Here is a 15,761-nt window from a genome sequence, read left to right on the forward strand (position 1 = left end):
CGGCGCACTCGCAGCATCGGCATCGTCATCAACGAGGGCGGCCGGCGCGCCCCCTCCTCGTTGGCTCCTCCGCACTTCGTCAAGCCGAAGACGGAGCCGGGGCTGGCGCCGGTGGAGGCGGAGTTCGACGACGACGACGCGATCCTAGAATGGGCGCGCCAGGACTCCATTGCGATGGAGAAGGCGCGCCGGGAGAAGGAGAAGGAGCGCCAGCGCGCCGCCCTGCGCCGCTTCGAGGAGTGCCGACGCGGCCGCGTTGAAGACGGGGTCGTCGTCTTATGCGACAGCGACGACGACGACGACGCGCCGCCGCCAGTCCGCCATGGTGACGCCGGACAGGGGTCCAGTAGGGGCGCCCGCGTCAAGGAGGAGAAGGCCAACAACAACGATGGCGGCGACGGCGGCGACGACTTCAGCCCTTTTCTTTTTTAGATTAGGTTAGTGTAATGAAAATGCGCGAATTTCATCGAAATTTGCTATATATGGCCAAAATTTAACTATTTTTTATCATAACTTCGCTGAACAGTCTTTTTCTTTTTAATACGCGCCTGGAGGCGGTCCTGGGGGCCGACGGCTGAGAACCGACTCGCCCCAGAACTATTTTTTACGCCGGCTCACCCCAGGCGGCACTTTTAGACGCCTCTGATGGGCCAACGGCTGAAGATGCCTTTGGGAGAGTGGGACACAGCAGGTCTGTGACGTTCTTCCTGCGCCGGCCCCGGCCACTAACTGCCACGGAGCGCCCTACGTGCTCGCCGCAGCGAGCCGACGCGTGCCCCTGTACTCCGGCTGGACCAAACCCCAAAGCTGTATACGCGGCGGTCGATCCGCGCCCTCGCGAGCGTGCACAAGGCGCCGTACGCGGTGACAGGAGCAAAAAGGACAGCCTCCAGGAGCTCCGGCCAATGGCCCGTCGACACGGCGTTGCTGCTCTTCTGCCGGACCTGTGGTCGGCGGAGGGGCCAAGCATAAAACGCGGCGAAACGCCGAAGCCTGCCTCTCTAGTTGGAGGTAGCGGCCGGGAGGCAGCCAAATGGCGACGCTCGCCTCCACTCCCTTCGTTCGTCCAGGCGTCGCCGGCTATGTGGTAAGCAAAATATCTTCTCCTCCCTGCTGATGTGTTTCCTTCCTGTTTCTTTTTGTCACCTTCCTCCTCCCATGTCTGTTTGCTCTGCTGCTGCCTCGATGCGTTCTGTGTTCAACTTGCTTTGCATCGTTTGGAGAGATCGTGTTTCGTCCCATGGTCCGTCGTTCGTACGTGACTACATGGCCTCGCTGGTCTAGATGTCGGCCAGGTTTTTGCCAACAAAACTGAAGCCGGCTCTCTGCGTCGCGTGTACACGGATTACCCAACACAGATTTGGGTACATGGGCGTCCGATAGGTGGAGGCCCCGGGAGAGGCGCAGGGATGGGCGTCCGTCGTCGTCGGGCGAGCGCTGCCGGCTGGATGGCGGAGCAGACATTGTTGATGTAGTGCCGGCCGGCGCGCCAGTCAGAACCGGGCGCCATGCCAGGGTCGGCAGTGGTGTCCGGTCCGGCCGGCGCCGCACGCGCGTTCCAGCCGCCGAGCCGGACACCAATGCCTCGCCTAGCCTCCGTTCGTCCGTCCGCAGGCGGCAGGTCGCGGTGCATGATGCTTTGCTTGTCCACCAGGTGCGTCGTTTTCTACCGCTCCGAGATTCCTGCAAAACGTATGCATGCCAAAGCTGTTACCGCCCGTTTCTCCCATCCTCTAGACTTTTCCAGCCCGCTTTGACCCCCAGCACATCTCCAAGGGGCGCCCGGCCGCCCGGCCGCCGCCATGGCTCTGCAACGGACTGGCCGAAAAGGCGAGCCATTGACTGGCCCGAGGAGAGGATATGCCCGATATGGGGCGTAGCACAGTGATATTTTTTTCTTTTAGGCAATGACCGCGGGTGATATGACGTAGGCAGCGTGACGTCTCCGTCCGGAGAGAGGGTAGAAGTGGACGGACGACGCCTTCCCCCTTCCTGGTGTTTGTCCGAGCTGTGTACGCCGCCGCTAGCGCCGTGTGGCGGTGGCCCGCTCCGGCGAGCGCCGGCCAACGGCGGATCGATGGGTCGATTTATATTTAGTTGATTCAGACTGATTACATTCATCTCAGGCATGCATCCGCGGCTGGTGACCTCGTGTGCCGCCATTGCCGGAGGCTGGCTGGGCGTCCGCGGCGCCGGTGTTACATCTCAGGTGTGGTTTCTTCCTGCTGTCGTCCCGTACTCGTCCCTCGCTGTTCTAAATTTTCTTGAGGCTTGTGTTTGACATCTCTCGTCGGTGCTGTTTCCATCGCAGGGAAATGTGTGCATGCCAAGATTCCTGCGGTTCCGGACTGATTGGTGAGATTACAGTTATAAGGTGGGTCGATTAGCAAACTCTGCCTACTGAATGCCTGACTGGTTCAGGTCTTTGCTTGCTGTTTTCAACTATGTGCCATGTTCTTACTCCACCCCATGATGGCAACACAGCCAACTTATACCATCACAATATATTTCTATTTTCTCTCAAGATTTTTATTTAGGGCCACAGAATGAAAAATTATACTACTCTGAGAAAGATACGTATAAAAAAATCAGCAGCATGGGATGGAATGAAAAACCAGTCTTAGAGGTAGCATCTGCTCTCGTCAGGTTATATAAGGTGTGTCCACATAAACTGATTTCTCACTCAGCTGCGTATAATCTGTGTGGAGAAGACTGACAACAGACTGATAGGTTAATAAGAACATCAAATAACTTAACATGGACATTGCTGGTGTTAACCCACCACCCTTTTATTGAAATTTCCCTGCTGGACCTTACAAGCAGCAGCCTTCACAACTCTTTCATAACCAATAGCTGGGGAAGAGATTGGCATCAGCAGCAGAGCTTTCCTTGTACCAAATGCATGCACATCATATGGCTGCTCAAGTCCTTCCTTCCTTCTGTCCCCTAGGACGACCGGAGTTCTCGCCGCTTGCACTCGTTCCCGCACCGCTATTTCGTTGCGCCAACATCTGCACTCCAGTGGCAACAAAGCAAAGCTTGTAAATAAGTCTTTCCACATGGACTCAGATAATACAGCAATACCCCGTTTTAATTTACACGCGAAATAGCCTTGCAATAGTCTTTGTGTTGACTGAACTCTCATGCCAGGCTCTATTTCAAAATTTTAATTTCCTGTTTGCAGGTAACTGACAGGATATATTCTGATGTCTCCATTTTGTCTGTCATTTCAGGCAGCCTGCAATACAAACAGGCTTACTAATGCCCTGGAATAAGCTACACAATACTCAGAAAAATGACAACAGAACCAACTTGTCGCTGTCTTATGGTAAACATCAATGGTAGCCTGATTCTTGTATAGCCAGAACATCTTTGACTTCACATCACAGGACAGTTCATCCAAGTACAGTTCTACACAATACAGGTCTATAGCACAGTAGCACATCTACCTTTATTGCTGAATTTAGAAAATGTACTAGCAGCTTACTTCCTCTGAGTTGTGCTGAAACAGTGAAACTATCAAACACAGCCACATGTATTGTGAATTAGCCAATGAGTTCTTTTTTCAATGTATTTTACCTATCATTTACCAAGATATAGGAACTGACACGTTCAGGACCATTAAGAGTCTAGATGCAACTACATCATTGAACTGTCTGTTGTGCTTGAGAATAGTCAATCCAAATGAAAAATATATGCCGTACACCATCAGGTAGGAGATTTTTTTGGTAAGGAACCATGGATTGCTTATGTCTAGTTGGAGTGTCAAGAGCGAGACTGGAGCAACTAAGATCATGCTAAAACTGTGAACTGCCTAATTAATGAAAATGGCTGAAAACAGAGCATTTTCTGATGGTGCAAGGGGGCAACAGGAACCAGAAACTTGATTCCTTGCTACGAAAGTTGGTTACAAATATCAACAGAATCATTTAGGTGTACCTTCTTGGATCTTGTATTCTTCAAAGCATCTGTCAGTAGTTTCTCCAGTTTCTCTAGCTCATTAGCATCTGAGTCATCAGCATTGTTTTGAAGAGACCTTTCAGGATTGCACATCATCAGCATTGCACTAAACGCGGTAAATAACATACTACTGTAGGAGATATGGTGTAAAGCCTCAAGGGCTACCAGGAAGTAATCTCTTTAAGCCTTGACTGTATATTTGAAGGATCTCCATCCTGGTTCAGAATCAACATATCATGTCAGAGATATGTGGGGATACAGACAATCTTGCTTAAAAAGAGTATATAAACAACTATACAATTTGGCTATCCTGGATACAAAATGGCATGATTACAACCTAGACTTAGATTATAAAAATAATCATATTTAACTCATTTTGCTGGTCCTGTGCATAGGCAACATAATTCTTGATAACAAACACTTCATCATGCATAGTGCATTTCCATGATAAATTCAGAAATACAGACTTATAAAATCCACAGTATGATGCTTGGCAGCTGAATGTTCCACACATAAACTAGATCTAAGCTATGCAATAAGAAAAGCTATAGTGATTAATGTACATTGTTGTTACTTGCACCAGGTTCATTCACGTCCTTTCCGGCTCTTGCAAATGCCTGATAGCGGTCATATGTACCTTCTATGCTGAAAATAAATGGATAACATTAACGTTTGGAAACTGCACTTTCAAGCTTTAGGCTATGGCTGGCAATTTTAAACACAGTTCTAAGTACTATGAGAAAACAGTAAAATAGAAATCATATCTCTCTGTCTTACCTGAATATAGGTTATGTCTCTACCTGCAGAAACAATATCTACCTAGTGTAATTTCAGAAGCTTTTGTACCACCTTTTTATTCAGAACTTGCAATAACAATAATTTTGGAGAGCATATGCAAATAGAGATTTTATGAAGATAAGAATTTTAGAAGTGACTTCACCAAGCTTATACAACCTACAAATTAGGGATTACTGAGTTCAATTTCAGGTAGTATGACTTTACCTGCATATAGATTATTTTGTTTCGATCATAGTTTGCACTAATTTTTGGAGAAAGGATGGAGTAATTAGAAAGAAAAGGGCTAGGGGCCTGAACAAGACCGACCTATTAACTGCCTAAGAGGTGGTTGATTTGGGAAGGTTCCCATTGAAAGTTCAAGAAGCCTTTAACTCCTTACTGAATGGAAGAGCCCAATATTTTTGTGTAGACCATGATCATGGCCCAATTCACTTTTCCTAAAAGAAGCATAATGAACAATATATGACATGCAGGAAAGCCCCTACATAGCTCAAGAACACGATGACAATGGCCTCCTGAAATTGATGTTACTACTTCAAGACACATCATATCGATTATCCAGTCGCGAACATTGGCATCTTTCCTCAGTTTTCCTACTTAAGTTGCCTCAGAAGAAATGGGCCACCGAGATGGCCCCAATGACCTTTTAGGCACTTTCATCGCAGGGGAAGCTCATAGAGTCCAACAAACCTTACAAGGTCATGCACACAACATTGCGTGTTGCCCTCTAGAGCTTTAGCATACCCCATCTTCGCTATCCTGAAAGGTCATGTATAGGTTCTTGCAAAAGAAGGCATCCTTCAAAGATCCACAGATGACGTAATCCATAAGTCATTAATTTCGGCACAAAAAGTCCAGCTGCTAATGTTCTCGCCGTTTAACAACTAGAAACAAGAGAACTTCCCTAGCAATTTTTCTTACCTTGCAAAGAGCTCGAGGAAGCAAACATGTAAAGAAAGATGCACATAAGGGTTAGGAGTTCTGCCATTACCGAAGGTACCATACAAGATCTTGTTCAAGGATTTTAGTTTGCTTTTGTGGCACAATTTAAACCCTTTGGGCCATCAATTTGAGCAAGAACATCCTAGAAGGATCAAAGAGGTGGATCTTAAGCCTTAACAAAAGGTGTGGGTCAAAGATAACAAATGATGATATTGTCCATGAAGGTGACGATGATGTAGCTAAGGAGCTTCCCTTCAAGCCCTTGTTCTAAAATGGTATCGTAAAGTTGGGATACTATAAGAACATGGCATCCTAGGGTCTTCTTGCTCGATGGAGCATGCCAGTGTCCTTCAACCTTCGACATATGGAGGCCCTCACTATAATGAACCTTGAAAAGTAGCACACCAACATCCTTCAACCTTCAGCATATGAAGGCTATCACCATGAAGAACCTCAACATAGGAGAATAGTATGGTAGAGCTTGAAGTACCTCCTCATCTGGAGCATACTGGAAACCTTAGGCAAAATAGGAAGGCCTCACTCGATCATGAAGTGAATAAAGGCATACAATATCACTCATGTATATATCCCCCTTCCATCACACATTTAGAAGGCAATATCGAAGAACTACTCACATGAGACCGGGGTATGAGGGAGTATATCTCTTGATCCACAACCTACTAGGATCATCATGAGGGGTTGCACCCTATTTGCTAGCAAAAAAGAAAACATATGATATGGGGGTGCTTTGCACCACGCTTCTTCCTGCAAAGCCGTATGCCCTATTGGTGTTCTTTCAAATCCTCAAACATCTTGTGTCGCCAATAAACAAGAAATCTTACTTAAGTTCTGAGCCTCGACTTAAGGAAACACAAAAGGGTAAGCAAGACTTTTGAGGAAGGTTCATGCCAGAGCTATTCCCTGGATGTGCGCACTCCATCACACAAGCAACTACTACTATTGGGCAACATATGCATTAGATTAGGTCGGTTACAAGATCACGCTATATTATTTAACTGTGCAAATTTCTGATGAAGATGAGCGCAAGAGCAATAGGCCCACGTGAAGGTGCTTTAAGAACGGAAGGAAAGACTCCTATATCTATTGCCACGTAATGGAAGCATCATCAGCGTGATGGTCCATAGTGTTAGAGTTATCTTATGTTATATGTATAGCATGTATATCTTCCCCATTGTATGAGGTTTTTGTCATACTTATCACCTATACATGAATATATATGCTGGTCACTGGCCCTTAGGAAACACAAGTTGCATATTCCTGACACACAAGTTGCATATTCCTGACATGGTATCAGAGCCTAGTTTTTTTTGGCACGTACAACTCATGATATTGATCCACCATCACGCACCATCATTCTCTCTCTAGTCAACCCTGCCTTGTCTCTCTTGCCACCATCAACTCTCTCCCAGTTGCTATCTCCGATCTGAGTTGACCTATAAAGATCCGATCAATTCATTGTTGGTCAACATTGTTGTTCTTATTGGTCCACACACGCCCGACTGCTTCGCAGCACCTGCGTCGCTTTGACCCCGTTCGATCTGGTCAACATTGGGTCAATTCAAACCGCTCGCTGCCTCTCCTAGTCTGCCGTCGCCCGTCGGTTGTATCACCAGCTCGATTTGGCCGCATTGTCGCCTGATTGGCCCGCCTGCCATCAACTCGATTCGGATGTGTGCCTGCATGCCCGCCCCAGACGTCCACCTGGCCGAGCTGCTGACTTCCTACGCCCCGTTGGTCCGTTGCCGGACTGAGTGGTCGATAAGGCCGTGATTTGGTCTACTGGCCTCCTACATGACCGCCGGTCCGGCCCCTCCATGAGCACGTCTACCGCTGAATCAATTTGGTTGCCTGTTGAGTTGGGCATCGGTCCAAAAGAAGAGTAAAAAAGTTCTAAAAAAAGAGGTGCAATGTCTTCATCATCAAGTTATGTCACCATTCCTCGGTGGTTTGTAATTTTTTAGGGTTCTAATTCCACCTAGTTCGTTGCCTTTATGCGCATTCAGATGTGTGGATGTGTCTCTTGGTGTTCTTTCTGGCGCCCTCTGTCTGCCACATACGGTTACTCTTGTGGCTCCTACCTCACCGATGCCACCGTCTCTTCCTGCGAATGCTCCTCGAGCTGCTAAGGGTGCGGTTAAGCTTGCTGACGAGGATGCAGTTTGTGCTTATGATCAAGAGGTTTTGGCCTATGGGGAGGTCTTGCCACTTACCATGAGGTTCACTTTGCTTACACTTAGTAGTTTGATGATGATGTGTATTGTGGCTGTTCTCACTTAGTGTTTTGCCTCGGTTTGCATCTGAGTTTATGGGCCTCGCTATTATATTTGAGATGTGGACCCATCTTGAGCATCGCTATTATATTTGATGTGGACCCATCTTGAGCATCGCTATCATCCCTCTGGTGATGCGTCATACCAGTTTGTGATTCGCCATGAGCATGCTCTTCAGCAGGGTGACTCCAAGGCTGATGAGCTCTGCTACTTGGCACCGGTTTGAGATTTTGGGTGAAATGGCTGGTGCATGCAACTCTACATGGCATCAGAATGCAGCTTGGATTTTATCTCCCCAAACTTAGTGTTGTGGATCCACCCTGTGTTTTAGGGGAGTGTTAGAGTTATATTATGTTTCAAGTATAGCTTGTATATTTTTTCGTCCTATGAGGGGTTTCCTGCATATTTACCACATGTCATGTATATATATACTAGCCATTGGCCCCCCAAAAATATAATTGCATATTTCCTAACACATAGAACATCCTATCAAATGAGTCTCTAAGAATAACCTCAAGGGAGATGTAAAAGGACAAGATTTGTGGGTGGTGACTTCATACTTTAAAGGGGTCAACCAATCTTCAAGGTGGAGCATGTAATTTCTATACATGCAAGGCTGACTTTTTCAATCCTGGAATAGGGTAAGCGGACTTGTGGGAACAATTGCATTAGAGTATTTTCATATTGAACCCTCATTGAGGAAGTTGATCAAGGGCATGTTTCATTCGAGGCACCTTTTGAGATTGGTGGGAGGTAAGGAACCTTAGGAACTATCCTACTACCCCGTTCCAAAACTAAAGACCATCCAGGACAAAGCCCCTCAAGGGATCATTATCCAACCAAGTAATGCTTGAAGATTTCATGGAGAATATTTGAAGAAATTGGAAGCAAAATTTGTTTTGCCCCAAAGTTTATAAGCATGCCATGACAATTTATCTATTTTGCGAGATCAATGTTCATCTAGAATAGAAGTTATCCCCTCCCTATCTCACGTTTTTTTGTCCAACGTTGAACAGACTCTCAAAGTGAGTTGGCAGATTGGTCTTCAAGCATTAACATTTGGCTCCAGCATAAACCTTTATCCTTAGACCATCATCATGGACACACATAGGAAATGTGGGACAAACCTTTGACCAAATGCTTTAGGCTAGATCTTTGATGAGAGCAATAATGGAGCATGCTAGAAAAACTGAACTTATACCTTACATAGATCTCCCATGCAATGGGCTTACTTGATTCTCGAAGCTCAAGTGCCCACATCACAAACCATGACTCAATGGGAAAGACTGGTGAGGAAGACTTTGAATGCCTTTGACAAAGCATTAGCACCTTTCGACTTCGTGCTCGATGGCACCAAGAGGCGCCGTCTTGGTCCCTTTTTCGAGGCATAATTGTGGTGCTTGCATAAATGTGGTGGTGTGCTGGGCTATCCATGTGTTATTAAGGTGCTCCATTATAAAGCTTCGAAGTGGTCCAATTATTTGACATCTGGCAACTATCCATTCTGGTCTTATAGTTAGTGGACTTTCTATATCATATATCCATCTGCGAAAGAGTGTTATGTCTAATAACTTTAATGGTGTCTAAGATGATTCCCCTCAAATGGAATGGTGTGGTTCCTTTTCTTATCCGTGGCAAAGGGGTAAGCGACAAAAACATGTGTTTTCGCCCCTTGGCATGAGGTTTGAAGCAACGCGGCTTATAGAATCTGACAATACATGTATTAGGAAGTTCCTTCAGTAACACCTCTTAAGGAGCAGAATATAGGTTTAATTGCGACATCGAAGGGAAATAATTGGAAATGGGATGTGGTTGATATCTTCTCCATTAAAGCTTACATTGATGTATTTAGGCATGGCATGCCATCCTTGGGTTGGATTCTTATGTCATTAGGTAGATGATGAGTTCAACATTCAACTTGGTGACACCCCCACCCCCGAAGTGGAGGTATTTATATGCCCTTGCAAACTTTTGTGTTCCTTCTTGATCTATGGGATTATGGTGTCATACAATCTTAGGACTTTGCCCAAGTGGTGAACAACATCAATGCAATCCCCATACCTGATATTGAATACCCAAGTACTGCACATGTTATGTTTAGCTCTAGAACTGGGATCACCATGTTTTTCTATGGGAGGGCCATATTAGTGGTAGATAAATCCTAATTATCTTTTACTTGTCTCCAACATGCTATTCTATGGTAGAACACATACAAGAGAATAAATGGCATCAAAATTTGTACAAAGAAAACTTCTATACACCCCAAACATTAATGTTAGTGCTACACAAGCTGTTTGAGTGGAGCAAGGTTTAAGTTGGGAAATGCTCATGAACCAAGGTAGTGTCCATATGTAGCAAAGAAACATAACAAGTTTGATGTACACCGCCAGGTATCTCGTGTATTTGTACATTGAGATGCTAATAGGTAACTTTTTCTTCGGGAAAGGATCAAAGTAGCATTATGTCAATATCCATACCCATTAGGACTTGGGAGTTGGCTTAGCCCTCATAAAGTGGGACCCATGAGGGGATACCATTCTAGGGTAAACCCAAGTACCCTATAGAAGATATATCACTGTCCATGGCCCTCATGTTCTATGAACTTTTGCTTCCCTTGCCCCTTTGGTCCTCACGTGTGCTTTTGGCGAGAAATTTGACTAGTTCCCTTAACTAGATATGCCTTGGTGGTCTAGAACATTTGCGTAAGTAGAATAGCAAACATTTGCATAAGTAATTAGCAAAAGGGTAAAGAAAAACATCAATACAATATACCTTTTTTATCAAATCTCTCATTATCTAGTTTAAAATATACAACACATGAAATCCTCTAGCAACACATCATTCACTCTAATGCTAAAGTTTTTTCTTGAGAAAACGGCCAGGAACGCTACCCTCCCATCAAACTGAAGAGAGTTTTATGTTTATAGGAGCTTGCTTACATCAAGCATGAAGCACAAGAACACTGATTACCGTAGGATAAAAAACAAACTTAACACTAAGACCCCTCCTCAACCATAGCACCCACCACATAGGAAATGTCAAGGAATTATCCATTGATGAACACAAACCACATTGGGTGGAATATTCATGAGCAAGGAGGGCTATACTTGGACAGAGTGTGATATTTGAAAAAATGAGCCGATTATGTTCCTCTAATATATTCTAGAAAGCATAACTGATCAATTAGTTATAACGTCTCCACGACTCTTTGATATTGGCCGCTAAGAGAAGGTCCCACGAAGCCATATAGAGGACACTCATGCTATGGTTGGCAACATGGATGCCATTCCAACTCTTCACTAACAACAACTCCTCATGGCTAAAGTAGCATCTTAATCAAAGGTGATGAATATCTCCGGCCCAAACCACAAAGCACACAAATTTGCTCGTAGGGCCAACCACGCCTTTCAAGGTTGTCAAAGGTAACGACATGATTATGAATAGCTAATTGACGGTGCCATGTACCGGGGGTACCTTAGGCCTCTGGAAGTCGGCCAACCAAGCCGCGATAGGCCCCAGGCTGCTACCCTACCCACGGCCTCCCAAGAAGGAATGAATCAACCTGGCGTCCAAGTCAAGCCTACTAGGAGACCATGCAAGGACTCCTGGCCGCCGTAGTCAACTAGGAAATCATTTAAACCTATGCCTCATCAACCTTTATAAGGCAACACTGGGCTAGTTGATAGAGGCAACACAATCCACTATCAAACCCTCAATATACATACGTGATCCTCGAGATCGCAACCTTTGTACTATGTACACCCCATCCATCAATATGACAGAGTAGGAAGTAGGGTTGACCTTCACCGCGAGGGCCTGAACATGGGTAACTCCTGCCTCCTGTTCCCCATATGTGCCATCCGGCTAGTCACGACACCTTATCGAGGGATATACCGTAACATGAACTAACACTAACCATGGAAAGAATTGATACTTTGGCTCAATCTTGGCCTTCCAAAACTTAGGACCTCAAAAGGAGAAGAGAACTAAAAAAACTACACTAAATAGGTTGATTTTGTCGAATACACCCCATATGAGGAACAAACCAATCAGATAGGGTAAACCTAGTACAACAAAAGGGCTACATCTTGTGGTGCCTCCCAAATATGAAAAAAAATCTTTTCAACTGAGCCACTTTAGTAATCCTGGCAAAGAATGGATCAGGTCATTATTCTTGGATTCTTGCTCAACAGCTCTTCGGTTCCTGTTGGCAATCTTGAACAATCTAGGGGAATAATCATTCAAAAGGCCACTAGGTAACCAGTCCTCGTGCAAAACAAGTGTGTTACGACCATTGTCAGTCATTACCTTTATGCATGTGAATAAAAGACACCAATCTGTCTCATCACACTAGAACAGAGAACCAACCCAAGGCCTACCTGCTATTATCTAATAATTGGAACCCATGCCAATGCAAAAAGAGGGCTCCTAAATCCACTATGCTACAATGACCTGTTAAGTGTGAATGCAACCGTTACGATAAAATCGGCTATTAGACCCTCAACTCTGTGCTCTGGTGTGCTTTAAAATCTTGATTCCCCTTTTCCATTTCGCACCCAAAGTCTATGTTTGGCACCTCAGCTCATTCCTTTGATTCAATTTGCAATCCCAACTCCAGTATCGTCTTAGCATCATTTGCCAAGCAAATTTTTCATTCCCAAAATTCTTAATGCCTTCAGTTTCGGCCTATAAGGCACTCAAGGAACATCATAGGGGATAAACCCTAGAATTTGGTAGTATCCCCATCTATTAGTGGACTCTCCCTCATGTTTCTCTTTTGCTCTTCCATCTCCCTATACTTTTTGACTCCTCCCTCTGTCAAGTAAAACTCTACTCATGGCTCCATCATCACCCTTGCTCCATTGTGTCTTTCCTCACAAGGGAGATGACAAGGAGAACAATCAAATGCAAATAGTGGTGATGTTAGAACTTTAAGATAGAGGGAGAAAAATGAGTCGAAGAATGTTATGGGAGGCTAAACCATGTAATACCGACTATCAAGGATTATTGAGCATTCATATATTCATTTTTATCACTAGTCATGTGGGAGCTTCAACTCCTACCACCAACCTACTACATGTGAAGATAGCACATAAGGCCGGAATGTAAGTGTCAAAATTGTTGTTATCTGAACAAAACAAATTTAGTGGCACATTGTACTCAATGCCATTGTGTGTTGCTTGGATTGAAGAAGACGGGAGGAATGCATAACAACATGGGCAATAGCCACACTAGGCGAGTGGAGAGGAGGAGGACACCACGATGAGGCTAATGGTTGGGACTCATGGACCTTCATAGTGTTTTGACATAGATTTATGGACACCACAAGCATCGACAATTAAAGGTGGTTGTGGTATGGAAGACAAGATAGTGCTAAGAGGCAATGAATAAGAACCAAGAAAGAGATGTGACAACTGGTCCTACTTCTAGATAAAATCATTTCATAGAGGGCGCGAGGTCCAAGATTGAAGTGACCCCATGAGATACGGGTCAAAGAAAAAAAGTCAAGACATGATATAAAGTGACACTACGAGATACAAGTCGAACTAAATAACCTAAATCAATGATCAAAACTGCACCTTCGCAAACATTGCAATGTCTCATCAAATTATCAGTTGAAGTTAATATGAGAGTTTACATGTTGATTATAAGAATATATTCACTAGCATTTGTAAGGTAAACCTTAACATGCCATCACAAGAACACATCCTAGGAGTATATTTTCTCCATATAAAATACAAGTTTAGTTTTGAAGTTGTAGACTTGATGGAAATCCCCAACAAAAAATGAAACAAGAGGAACAATGATTTTAACCTTGAAAATTAATGCATTTAAAATATATTTTTTGGAACACAATTCTTAAAAAAGCACTAAAACTGACTATTGTTGTATTGCGATGAGTGTTGGCTGACTAAAAGACAACATGTTCAACAGTTAGGTGTGTCGGAGATGCACATGTTGAGATGGATGTGTGGCCACACGAGGAAGGATCGAGTACTGAATGATGATATCTGAGATAGAGTTGGGGTAGCACCAATTGAAGAGAAGCTTGTCCAACATTGTCTGAGTTAGTTTGGGCATATTCAGTGCAGGCCTCCAGAAGCTCCAGTGCATAGCGGACGGCTAAAGCGTGCGGATAATGTCAAGAGAGCTCGGGGTAGACCGAATTTAACATGAGAGGAGTCCGTAAAGAGAGATACGAAGGATTGGAGTATAACTAAAGAACTAGCCATGGACAGGGGTGCGTGGAAGCTTGCTATCCATGTGCCAGCACTATGAGTTGGTCGCGAGATCTTATTGGTTTCATCTCTAGTCTACCCCAACTAATTTGGGACTAAAGGCTACTCTTCATAAGAGGAATAATATATGATTTTTTAACTTTCGTTACTAAAGGTACCTTGAAAATTATAAAACTAACTAAATCTTATGACGTTAATACTTAAAATAGGGAAGGAGTTTCGCGGTGAAGTACCAAAACAATATTCATGTGATATACAAGTTTACAAAAACCGAACAATCATACGAACAATAATATTATCAAAATGTAATAATTGTTTATCACTATAGGCACCATCAAAACCATATAAAGGAATATTCTTGCAAATCTTGTTGTTGCAGCAATGCCCACCCGAGAGCATTTTTTATCGAAGTAGAAATTCCTATGCACATCTTCTAAAACCAAGTTAGTCAGAGAATTGCAAATGAATCATCAAACTATAGAAATCACAAGTACCATGGAATGATCATAAATGTGCATAAAAATCACCACTAATGAGCAATAGCCCTAGATACCATATCACAACACAATATTGTCAAAAGCGCAGTTTGCATGACATTGCGAAATTTTCCTTAGGATACTGTGAGAACAAGCACACCAAAGTAGTATATTGTGCAAAAATAAAATGACTGAGGAACTAAAAATATTGAAAGCATAGAAGATAACTCAACAATAAAATGACTAAGAAACAAAGCATTCACAAGCATAGAAGATAGCTTTTTTATATTTGACTTAGTGTAATAGGAAGGAGGATCTAGCAAGAGGTTGCCTTACCTAATTACAGAAAAGAGGTAGTTGGGAAAGCTCATGCATCAACAGAAAAGCACAATCTGTATGGGTAAACAGATAAAGATGGGCGGCCCATCAAAGAATAACTTACTAGTTCGATCGTTACATAAATATAATATTCTACCATGGTCAAATTAGTTTAACTAAGTTGAAATAGCTTTCTTGTAGATTTTCTCATTTCAAATCCATAATGCATTTAGTTCACCCAAAAAATGTATTAAACCAAGTCTGCTTACTTTCAAATAATTTACATAACTATACTAAATTATGTGTGCATCTACATGCCATTTGTTTCACATGTTAGCGTCCAAAATGAACCCCTTATATATTTTAAGCATAGCCGGTTCCAAGCTCGAGTAAAGGAGGAGGGTTGTGTTACGCTTGGTGAGCCTATGTAAAAATCAGCAATGCTTAAGGTTATGAAACCCAATAGAAATTTTTTGGGGCGTAGCCATCTTAGCGACTTCTATTTCGTAACCCATTCCACTCTACGTACGCGAAGGGTAAGGAATCTAATTGAGGAAAAATATGATTCAGGTGAGTAGTTGGAATGTAGGATCCTTGATAGGGAGGCTGCAGGAGTTAGTTGATGCTGTAATTAGGACGCTCATTATAGGTAGACAGGGAGGCGTTTGGGGTGACAGACGGTAAGAAATAAGAACCTAAGAACACGTGGTGGTGGAATGAGGATGTCCAAAAGGAAA

The 15,761-nt window shown here is 43.8% G+C and overlaps 2 protein-coding genes across 3 annotated transcripts in view; one reads left to right on the forward strand and one right to left on the reverse strand.

Moving 5' to 3' along the window:
* The first annotated feature begins 701 nt into the window (after positions 1 to 701).
* On the forward strand, positions 702 to 3,932 carry LOC125545788. Of its 2 annotated transcripts, XR_007300229.1 has the most exons (4): positions 702 to 1,087; positions 2,127 to 2,209; positions 2,312 to 2,374; positions 3,234 to 3,932. XR_007300229.1 is itself a non-coding variant. In XM_048709823.1 (3 exons), exons 1-3 carry the CDS (start codon positions 906 to 908, stop codon positions 2,350 to 2,352), a joined length of 306 nt encoding a protein of 101 aa, XP_048565780.1. In that variant the 5' UTR covers positions 702 to 905; the 3' UTR covers positions 2,353 to 2,729. The 2 variants fall into 2 exon arrangements, 1 of the variants encoding a protein (XP_048565780.1); XM_048709823.1 differs by lacking the exon at positions 3,234 to 3,932 and having other exon boundaries at positions 2,312 to 2,729.
* Positions 2,603 to 15,761, reverse strand: part of LOC125545787 (MADS-box transcription factor 51-like) — a 30,657-nt gene continuing 17,498 nt past the window's right edge. Inside the window, exons 2-5 of the mRNA XM_048709822.1 lie at positions 4,524 to 4,605; positions 4,126 to 4,175; positions 3,940 to 4,036; positions 2,603 to 3,011 (exon numbers count right to left, since the gene is read on the reverse strand). Of these exons, the coding sequence (XP_048565779.1) occupies positions 2,922 to 3,011; positions 3,940 to 4,036; positions 4,126 to 4,175; positions 4,524 to 4,605 (319 nt within the window). The 3' untranslated portion in view covers positions 2,603 to 2,921. The remainder of the gene's footprint in view (positions 3,012 to 3,939; positions 4,037 to 4,125; positions 4,176 to 4,523; positions 4,606 to 15,761) is intronic.

Source organism: Triticum urartu, chromosome 3 (genome assembly GCF_003073215.2).
Source record: "Triticum urartu cultivar G1812 chromosome 3, Tu2.1, whole genome shotgun sequence".
NCBI lineage: Eukaryota > Viridiplantae > Streptophyta > Magnoliopsida > Poales > Poaceae > Triticum > Triticum urartu.